The 10994-nt window shown below is 52.0% G+C and overlaps 2 protein-coding genes and 1 long non-coding RNA gene across 3 annotated transcripts in view; all 3 read left to right on the top strand.

The window, feature by feature from the left end:
• LOC118147226 (uncharacterized) overlaps positions 1 to 10994 on the top strand; it is a 75207-nt gene that overhangs the window by 384 nt on the left and 63829 nt on the right. The gene's annotated exons all lie outside the window — the stretch shown is intronic.
• POU3F3 (POU class 3 homeobox 3) lies at positions 447 to 4887 on the top strand. The gene is made up of 2 exons (XM_078348869.1): positions 447 to 842; positions 924 to 4887. The coding sequence occupies exon 2, from the start codon at positions 1845 to 1847 to the stop codon at positions 3345 to 3347; it is 1503 nt and encodes a 500-aa protein (XP_078204995.1). The 5' UTR covers positions 447 to 842; positions 924 to 1844; the 3' UTR covers positions 3348 to 4887.
• Positions 2028 to 4887, top strand: LOC100405773 (uncharacterized). Its single transcript, XM_035271808.3, is given in 2 exon segments — positions 2028 to 3674; positions 3677 to 4887. Coding segments are annotated over 2 exon segments (381 nt in total). The 5' UTR covers positions 2028 to 3364; the 3' UTR covers positions 3748 to 4887.

Raw genomic sequence — 10994 nt, forward strand, 5'->3', positions numbered from 1 at the left:
CCGACGCGTACTAGGTGGGGTGGAAAGGTTGCTATTTTTCATGTTTCCCTCTTCGTTTCGTTTTCCTTCTGACTCTCTTCCCCCACCCCCACCCCCATTTCCCGTCCCTCCCTCCCTTTTATCTCCCCTTTCTTCCCCCGGCCCAGACCTATTTCGAACGCCCGTAGCCGCCGAGGGAACGCCAACGTCTGGGCTGGACACTAAGAGTTAAGATGTGGCGGAGGGGGCGGCGGGGAGGGGAAAGTGGCGAAGGGGAGGGAGGCTGGGGAACGACAGATTTCCAGCTTCTACGACGCTCTGCCTAAATTAAAAAGCAACCAATCGGAACGGCCGGAAGGGGGGCCTCGCGTCCTAAGCCACTCATTCCGAGCCTGCCAATCACCCAGCGGGTAGCCAATCAGCGGGGGCTCTGGTGCTCGACTTCCTTGTATTTGGGAAAGTGTGGTGGTGGGTGCGCGCTCGCGGCGGAGGGTAAACATTCGACAGTCCCCGCTCTGAGAGGGAGGGACAGAGAGCGAACTGTCAGATCGGAGATCGAGCGGGCGCCCGAGAGAGGGAGAGAGGGAGGGAGAGGGAAAGTGAGAGAGGGAAAGAGAGCGCGAACGAGGGCGCAGAGCGAGCTCCTGCTGCAACTCTGCTCCAGCACGGCCAGCGCCAGCGCCCGCCGTCGGTGCACTCTACGAGCCGTGGAACGTGCACACTGGAGTTGTTGTGTTTCAAGGATCGATCCCCTATATGCACACACACACCTCCACCTCCACCAATGCACTCTTCTTCCTCCTCCTTCTCCAGACAACTGCTGGGAAAAAAATAAAACACCAACCCCAACCGTCAGCAACAAGGTAACAGAGCGATTCGACATCATTTTTTTTCCTGTTCAATTTTTTCCTTGTTATATTTGTTTCCTAATTTCTGCCCAAAAGGAAAGATGTCGCATCAGACTGTGACTGTTGCGAGGAGAATGAAAAAGGACTCTTGTTTCAGAGGCAACCAAGAGCTCCGGCAATAGCAACTTCAGAGAAATGCACCATCGCAAGAAGTTTTCCTAGGACAGAACAAAACTTGAAACGAGAGGACCAGAGGGGGAGAGCAGGAGCAAGCCTCCCCTCTCCGCACTCGCGAGCAGCCTGCAGCACCACGCCTTCAAGGACGAAAAAAGTTTTACTACTCCAAGGGAAAACCAGTGAAATGTGTTCCTGAGGAGGAGAGGAGAGAGAGGACCAGAGAAGGAGCGGACCGGTTGCTGGTCATCCGTAATTTGGCTAAGGAAGACAGGAGCAGCTTCTTTCTTTGTTGTCTCCCGTGAAACCTTGACTTAGCAGGTGGACCGAGCCCCGCGGCCGGGCAGGGTCCGGGCTCGCCCGAGGACAGGAGGAGGAGCGGGAGCCCGTGGGCCCCGGGAGAGCGCCCCGAGTGCAGGTCCCCGCCCTGCCCGGCGAGCCCCGCTGGAGCCAGCCGAGCGCGCCAGGGCTGGGGGGCGGCCACGACCCCCCCTGAAAGGGGTGGCCACGGAGCGCACCTCGAGAAGCGAGCCCCCCTCCCCAGAGCGCTGCTCCTGCGGCTGCTGCTGCTGCTGGTGACCAAGGCCGGCCGGCGACCCCCGCGCCCTGCCGAGCGGCCTTGCAGCTGCAGCCGGGGGCCGCGGCGGCGGCGGCGGCGGGGGCGGAGGCGGCGGCCGAGGAGGAGGCGGCGAAGGCGGCGGGGCCGGCGGGGGCCCGGGGCGGGGGCGGGGAAGGAGGGGGGAGGAGGCGGGAGGCGCGGCGGCGGCGGCGGCGGCGGCGGCCGCGGCTGCTGCTGCGGCGGCGGCGGTGGTGGCGGCGGTGGGGTGGCGGGAGCGGAGCGGCATGGCCACGGCGGCTTCTAACCCCTACCTGCCGGGGAACAGCCTGCTCGCGGCCGGCTCCATTGTGCACTCGGAGGCGGCAGGGGCCGGCGGCGGCGGGGGTGGCGGCGGCGGCGGGGGCGGGGGCGGCGCAGGGGGCGGGGGCGGCGGCATGCAGCCGGGCAGCGCCGCTGTGACCTCGGGCGCTTACCGTGGGGACCCGTCCTCTGTCAAGATGGTCCAGAGCGACTTCATGCAGGGGGCCATGGCCGCCAGCAACGGCGGCCATATGCTGAGCCACGCGCACCAGTGGGTCACAGCCCTGCCCCACGCCGCCGCCGCCGCCGCTGCCGCCGCCGCCGCCGCCGTAGAGGCGAGCTCGCCGTGGTCTGGCAGCGCCGTGGGCATGGCAGGCAGCCCCCAGCAGCCGCCGCAGCCGCCGCCGCCACCGCCGCAGGGCCCCGACGTGAAGGGCGGCGCCGGGCGCGACGACCTGCACGCGGGCACAGCGCTGCATCACCGCGGGCCGCCGCACCTCGGCCCCCCGCCACCGCCACCGCATCAGGGCCACCCCGGGGGCTGGGGGGCGGCCGCCGCAGCCGCCGCCGCCGCAGCAGCCGCCGCCGCCGCCGCGCACCTCCCGTCCATGGCCGGGGGCCAGCAGCCACCGCCGCAGAGTCTGCTCTACTCGCAGCCCGGGGGCTTTACGGTGAACGGCATGCTGAGCGCGCCCCCGGGGCCCGGCGGCGGCGGCGGCGGAGCGGGCGGCGGCGCCCAGAGCCTGGTGCACCCGGGGCTGGTGCGCGGGGACACGCCAGAGCTGGCCGAGCACCACCACCACCACCATCACCACGCGCACCCGCACCCGCCGCACCCGCACCACGCGCAGGGACCCCCGCACCACGGCGGCGGCGGTGGCGGCGCGGGGCCTGGACTCAACAGCCACGATCCTCACTCGGACGAGGACACGCCGACGTCGGACGACCTAGAGCAATTCGCCAAGCAGTTCAAGCAGCGGCGTATCAAGCTGGGCTTCACGCAGGCCGACGTGGGGCTGGCGCTGGGCACGCTCTACGGCAACGTGTTCTCGCAGACCACCATCTGCCGCTTCGAGGCCCTGCAGCTGAGCTTCAAGAACATGTGCAAGCTCAAGCCACTGCTGAACAAGTGGCTGGAGGAGGCGGACTCAAGCACCGGCAGCCCCACGAGCATCGACAAGATCGCGGCGCAGGGCCGCAAGCGCAAGAAGCGGACCTCTATCGAGGTGAGCGTCAAGGGCGCGCTGGAGAGCCACTTCCTCAAGTGCCCCAAGCCCTCCGCGCAGGAGATCACCAACCTGGCCGACAGCCTGCAGCTAGAGAAGGAGGTGGTGCGGGTCTGGTTCTGCAATCGGCGCCAAAAGGAGAAGCGCATGACGCCGCCCGGGATCCAACAGCAGACGCCGGACGACGTCTACTCGCAGGTGGGCACCGTGAGCGCCGACACGCCACCGCCGCACCACGGGCTACAGACGAGCGTGCAGTGAAGCCAGGGCGCAGCGCGATGAGGGCCGCCGCCGCCGCCGCCTCCGCAGCCGCTGTCAGCACCGCCGCCGCCCCCGCCGCCGCCGCCGCCGCCGCCGCTGCCGCCGCGCGGACCATGCACGTGGGCCGCTCCGGGCTTCAGCCCAGGCCCATCCGTCGCCCTCCCCTCCGCCCAGAGACAGGCATGCCCGCCCTTGGAGGAGAAAACGCGGGAGAGACGGACCCAGGAGGCATTTTTGCAGTCCAAGGAAGGAGGGGCCAAAAAATAAGCATAATAAACACCCAGACTGTTTTATATACATATATAACAAACAAAACCGGAAGAGAAAACGGGGCGATCACGAGATCTCGTTTATACTGTGGTGGTGTTTCGTTTTTGTTTTTGTTTGTAAAGAAGGGTGAAGATGCCTGACGCACCAAAACTGCACTCGTGAGGTTTTCCCACCCTGAGATGATCTACAGGGCAGCGGTGGACAGCACCTGCCTCGACTTCTCCTCTTTGAAAAAAAGAGAGAGTCCCCTTTTCTTTCACTTTCTCTCTCTGAAACAGCTGCCTAAATAGATCCACGGAAACTTTATTTCCTGGGAGCGACCTGAGAGAAAACAGAGGCACCCGGTTCCATTAGGGGATGACGCTGTGCTCTGGGACCCTGTTTTTCTTGGCCATATTAAAGTCATTTGGAAACAAACAAATCAACTCTGAAACGGGAAGGAGGGGGGAAAAACAGTCTCCGGGAAAGAAAAATAATAATAATGATTATATTCACAGCTTCTGAAACTAACAGACTGAATAGCAAAGCCAAAAGAAAAGTATCCTCAAAGTAACTTGGAAATAAAAGCATCGGGAAGGCGCTGAGGGAGAGGGGAGTGGCAAGAGGCCCGGGCTGAGTCGGGTCGCAGCGGGCGGGCAGACTGGGAGTAGAGCGGGGCCCCAGCCAGCGAGGCCGCCGAGCCAGGCCCGGCCCTGTACTCAGTCGTTGACGACTGCCATTCAGGGTGGACGATGCCTAAAGATTCCACCGCTAATATTTTTTTTATTAATATTTTTTATTTTTTATTTCTGGACTGACTCAGATAAAGGAATTTAGAAAGACTGAGCACCAGCCGCTGCACTTCTCTGGACTTCTCTCCTCAGTCCTTTGCCAACTTTGATTGAATGGGTGCTGTGGATGTGATTATATAATACTGCCATTTCCAAGCAGTGTTTTTGGTAGGTTTTAATAAACAGACTTTTCAAAAGACGGCAATATAGAATTGTTAGATCCGTTGTTGATCTAAAAATATTTGCTTTATATTTTCATTAAATGACTTCTTTTAATATTTTATTCAGAATACTTATGAACTGCTGCAAAACGGTAATTTATTTTTCCCCAGATCTTGTATTACGTGTTTTTTTCAGACGAGCACAAATCAAAATGAAATGAAAATATGGACAGTTGTTAGGTAATAAGGGTATCTTTTGATGTGATCATTTGATTGTAATTTAATTTGAGTAGTGATTCCGTAAGAGCTGATCGAGAAAATAAATTTGTTAGAATGAAATAGTCTGTGTCTGATGCGTAAACACTGTGTGGGAAGAAAAGTTCTTTATGACATATTTTTTTACTAATGAAAATCCTTATAATAGCGTTGAGGAAGTAGAGCCTGCTCCACTTAAGGTACTTTTGGAAATCTAGAGAAAGCATAGGCATTGCTGAGACAGTATTTTAACATAGTAGTCATTCCTCGTTAATCCATAAACTCACAATATTTTCCCCTCCCTTAGTTTTAGTGAATGTCTTTAGTGTTTTTAGGTGAGATTGCCTAAATACTGACCCTTTTCTTGGCAATACCTGTGTTTCTTATTGGAAGATTGAACAATATCACCAGTAAAAAACGAGCCAACTGGTTATTAATGGTTAATACAGCCCCTCCTCCCAAGTGCAGCTTCTTTTTTCTTCTCTTGCCCCCTCCCAACATGTTCCTGTCTCTTTTCTCTTTTTCTGAAGACTATAGTTGTTAAGAGTCGCTTATAAGTCTATAAAATATTTTGATATCAATTACTTCCCATCAATAACTATATGTAATTAAATTTAAATTATTAAGCTTTTTGGGTTTTTCCCCCCGTAATGAAAGAATATAGTTCTAAAATCCTGACTGTGGTCTACACTGCATTCCATCTGTGCAATTACCAACTCAGACTTAAGGTTCTATGTGTCTGTGTTTTTGTCTCTCCCCAGTGTGATTCTGTATCTTCTTTACTGGTGCTGGGGGTTTTAGCTTTTAGGTCACCTTTCAGATAAACCCTGCAGCGCGGTTACATTGATCAAGTTAATGTTTCAATATTTACAATATGGGAAAATGAAAATGTTATGCCTCAGGTTGTGAGTACTTAAGACGCTAAAGGCTTTGCTTAGTTGAGTCCCTACATATTGTACTTTAAAAAAAAGTATTTAGTGGTGATAGAGCAATGATTTTATAGACAGATTTCCCCTAGTCTCACTTAGCTTTCACTCACTTCTTTCCTCCTTCTCTCATCTTCACTCCCTCTCCCTATGATATCAATTCAGGGGTTAAAAAAACCCAGAAAACTGTGAGAGCAACAAGGAATAGTTATTTCTCCCAGACAGGCTCTGTGTCACTTTCATAAATCAAGCCCAGCCAGATGGCCATGTATTGGGTTGCATTATTTTAAACACCAAATCGTACTAAAAATCACAATCATTTTGATTTGTGAAATCTGAAAAAGGCCACATTTATTAAACAGAGAGAAGAAAAAAATGAAGACAACAAACCACAATTTAGTTTTCTTTGCCTTCTTGTTCCCTATTTCTCTTGCTGCTGTAATCCCTATACCCAGCAAATTTACAACCTGGAGTGGGGGGTGGGGGAGAAGTTCACCCTTTTGGGGGTGTCTATAGAGAAAAGCAAAGAAGTCCTCATAGGAAAGCTGTGGACTGGTCAGGTTGTTTTTATGTGGTGGATACAACTGGCACGTGAGATGGAATCTTGTTTTTCCTATGTGAGTGGTGGTGGTTGATTAGACAAGTAATGGGTCTATTAAAAAATTTTAGGAGGTATCTGCTTACTTGATTTAGCTGACAACAAAAGAGCTAACATTAGATTTCACACTGTTTTCTATTAAAAAGCAAACTTTGCTGATTACTCTGGAAGAATCCCTGATTTGGGGGTAGCAGAGTAACTTTTAATTGGAGAAGCTGGGAAAGCAAGCCCATTTTGTTTCATTATTTTGCATTTTATAAAGTGAGCTAATGCTTGCACTCCATTTTTTTAGTCAACCCTTTGAATGTAATTACAAAATGAAATTCACGGTTGAAAAACAAAAGAGGGCAGATATAACTGAGAGGTTTTGTGCTAAGGCTTATATTGTTACACATGTAAATAATGAAAATATTGTTATATATCACCAGATCTTTTTAATGAATTTGGTCATTGTGTTCCTTTGCACCAAGTGTCTTGTGCTTTGTAAAGTGCCCATTTGTTTCCTCCATTTCAATCCACCCCCCTCCCCTTCCAACCCAAATGAAAGTGACAAAGTTCTGTTCCATCAGTCTGACTAATCCCAAACTAGGCCCATTTACAGTTTACAGTCTCCTGTGGCTCTTGATCAGTTGTCCAAGCCTCCGTCGGGTCACCTCACTCCCACAAACATCTTCACCTGGCAAGTCTGTGAGATAAATCATTCAAGGTGTATTTAAAATAGTCACTTTGCTGTTGTTGCTCTGCCTTTTTTTTTTTTTTTTTTTTTTTAGTGCTTGGCCAAGGACTACTTCTTTGTTCCAAAATAGAACTGTTCATTATTGATCTTTAGAGATTCCCTCTGCTGCCCTGCAGCCTCCAGTGTTTGCTCATGACCATGCTCATAATCTGTTTTGTATCAATGGTTTTCAACATTCAGAGAATAATTGGTTCTAATATTAAATGCAGTATATACTATTGATAGTTTTATCGATAAGTGTAATATTTTAAATAATTTTAACAATTAAATTTGTTTTTTAAATTATATATTTGTAAAGTATTTATCCTGTTGGAAGCAACAATATATTGTTGTATTTATTCGTTTATTTTTGTAATAAATGATCAACCTCTTTAAGCTAAATTAAAAATGATACTTTTATATATTTATACAAAAATGCACTTTAAGAGATGGGCATATTTGCACTAATTTGTATGTAAATTGAGTAAGATCCATTAATAACGTGTAGCTTTCAGAACTAAATTGAAGGAAGAAACATTCTCTCCACATGGAGTTTAGTTTGCCCAAGTTCCAGGGTAATTAATCAACTCTAAAATGGATGCAACAAGTATTGGCAGTGGATGCAGACTTGAAATTAATTATTTAAAAGGTGGACCTGACTGTTTTTGTTAAGGCAGAAAGGCAGAAATTAAAGAATTTTCTTTTTTCATGAAATGCACGTGGCTGGCTGCAACGATTAGAGCAGATGCTATGTTTCAGTGATAACCCAATACCTGACTGTGCTCAGACATCAATGTTGGGAAAGGGAGTTGAAATAGGAGATGGGAGTTTGAAGTTATCAGTGACCCAGAAACAAGGTGATATGAAAAGAGAGGAGTTGTGCTAGATTGAAGAAAAAAAAATTAGATGATCTATAAAATGACTGTGAGTGGAGAAGCCCTTTATCCTAGTCCTGCTACTAACAGCATAAGCAATCAGCACAGGTGTTGTTGTTGTTGTTGTTGTTGTTGTTAAGAGTGATGAATTTGAGAAGTGTGGGTCAACCTCTCAGGCTCTCCAAGTTCTGTAGATCAGTTGGTCATCTCAGCTCCACAGGGCTGCTGGTCTGAGGCCCTGAAGGTCACCCCTGTGACCTCTTGGGTGCGAGATCCTCACCGTAGGCTTGACGTTGATTTCAATAAGGAAAGCAGAGGGCTCTGCGTTTGCATCCTGAACTTTGCTGCCTAGGAAAGGAAATAGTGCGCAGGCTGGAGGAGCTGGGGGTGGGGGCAGCGGAGATAGCAAGAGGGGTACTTGTGTAATCAGATTCTTTGATTTTGTTAGCCTGGCTCATGGCCTATTAATTAGATTACTCTCTCTTTCATTCTTGATTTCACATCCGTGTTTGTTCCTGTATCCTAAAATGTGGGCGCGAGCTTGGCGAGCAGGAGCCTATGATGTCACTGCCGGCCAGAGGCGGCCGCCTGGCCTTCTGGCGGGCTGTGGGCTGCGTTCTTGATGAGAGCGGTCTTCCTCAAGGAAGAGTCGGCTCTGGAAGTGACCTCAGAGGGGTCTGGGAATAGGGCGACAGGCATTCTCGTGGCGGCACGTTGTGTGCGCTAGTGTGTGTGCGCGTGCCGTGTGCTTGTGGGTGCGCGTGAGGGGAGGGGAATGCGGAATTTCGCAGTCTGGACCCCGAAGCCCTAGGGATGCAGGCGACGGGGTCAGGTGTAAGGCCTGCCTCGGGTGAAAACCCGGGATCAGAAGAGGCGGAGGGGAAGGGAGACCCGGGGCAGCCGGTAGTCCAAAGCTCGCTCTCTCTCCGGGAGGAAGGGCAGGGCTGGGCGCAGAGGTGGGGCGGTGGCGGTCGCGGTGGGGCGGCCCGGTCCCTGCTCGGCCCTGCATGGCCGGGAGGCCAGAGTGTGGCAGCTGCTGCGGGTCCCACAAGTTGTTTTCCTCGTGGCGACCATTCAGCAAAACGCACGATCCTTTCTCAAAGATTTAAATTTCGCGGATGAATTACCATACACCGGTTGCTTAGCAACTAAATTCAAGCAGGGCTAAGAATATGCAAGCTTTTTGTATTCTCATTAATAAAAATGCCACTCTGACACAGCAACCCGACTTTGGATCACTGCAACTTCTATAAAAGCCGTAGGAGAATACAAACCGATCCTGCCTTTCAATTACAGATCAAAATGGCTTGAAACGCGATGTTTTGTTCATCTATCTTCCTAAAAAGCGATGTAAAAAATAACGGCTTTCAAGAGCAGTAGTAAATTCTTCTTCTTTTTTAATGGAGTTGTCTATCGGGGTTACTGATAATTGTCAACTGAACCTTTTTGAAACGCAGGTTTAAATAAACCTTTTTATAAACATTTCCACTCTCCCCCTCAGTCCCTCCTACCCTCTGATCCTGTTCCTCCGTAGCCTCATAACAATTATTATTATTATTCGGGAAACACTCAGACTTGGGGAGCCCTAGAGACTAAGGGGCAGTCAGCAGAGTAATGAGCAAACTTGGGGCCTGGAGAAAGTCCGTGAGGAGCGAGGGAAAGGGAAACTTCTGAAAGTTTCCTTGGAAGGTTGAGGGATTTGCTGGAGACTGGAGTCGGCTCAGGTTCCAGAGTTTCTGTCGATAACTTTCTGGGAGATTGTGGAAAGAAAGGTAGAAATGCTGTGGGTCTCCGCGCGATGTTTGCGGATTTTCCGTTGGGGGGCGGGGTGCAGCCTCCTCCCGGGAGAATTGAGTTGCCGCCCCTGCTGCAGACGGTGGAGTTCAGAGGGGCCGAGTTCAAGGCCTGGCTGTCTCGGCCTCTCTCTCTGAAATCCCCATCTCTGCTGCCCAGGGCCCTAGAGCCCTGGAGCGGAGGACAAAGTAAAAACGGATTTGGACCCGTGACCCCTTGAGTCTTCCAGGACTGTGTGGCCCAGACCGGGGCCTGAAATTGACGAGGAGGGCGTACTCCGTTTGTCTTCCCGAAGGATGCGGTGCGTGGAAGGAGATACACTGGCTGGTTCCAACCTATAACCTTTCGCTCGGGTCCCAGTGTGCGGGGAGAAGTCAGAGCAGAACCGCCTAGTGCACTGGCAGGTCTCATTGTTTGGGAGGACACCGAGGTCCAGACAGCTGGGACTGCGGAGCGGAGGCAAGGCAGCAGGCGGCAGGCGGCTTTGTGGAGGTTTCGCGCCGCCAGGCCCTGCGCGCCGCCCTGGGCTGTGGAGTTCTTGGGTAGCTCCCGGCGCTTGTCCCACGCCTCCGCTTCCCGCGTGTGGGAAACTCCAGCGCCTTACAGGCACCAGGATAGACTGCCTGTGCCTGGCCCAGTGACAGTCACCCCCCCTCCCCCGCCCCCTCGACCCCGGATCCCATCTCCGCTGGAGGATTGCAGGCCTGGGCCTACGGGGCGATACTGACTGAGACCGTGGTGTGCGGGCGCCGGCAGCAGGGCAAGGCAGAGGACTGTGCCCAGTCCGCCTGCCAAGGAGATCGCACGCCGGCTTCGCTTCTGAAGCTGCAAACCGAGGCCGTGGTCAGCGTTAGAAAGATCCAGGGACAAAAGCGAAACCCCAGATTAATCCCCATAACATTCCCAGGGAGCCTTCCTTCCTCCCCCCAGTACTTAGGTAAACGTAGAGGTGCCGCCTCCCCAAGTCAGCCTGGAAGTTTAAACCCCACAACTGACTCCATTTAACCCGATTTCTTTCTAGTGAGTACCAGAAAACAGTGGAACTTAAACCATAAGCGGAAATATTTGCTGTATTGTAACATGCTCAGAGGCATTACAGTTCGTTTTTTTAATCCCAGTAAAACATACATAATAAACAGGGAGCCATTTATTTACAAATACAAACGTCCGAGACAAGCCACATTCCATGTATATAATTCATTAATGGAATTTGTTCCTTTTCCTTCCTTTGGAAACAGAAATTTTAGCTTTTAAAATGGCTTGGTTTTGGGGAGGAGTAGGAG

This window comes from Callithrix jacchus, chromosome 14 (genome assembly GCF_049354715.1).
Source record: "Callithrix jacchus isolate 240 chromosome 14, calJac240_pri, whole genome shotgun sequence".
Taxonomy (NCBI): Eukaryota; Metazoa; Chordata; class Mammalia; order Primates; family Cebidae; genus Callithrix; species Callithrix jacchus.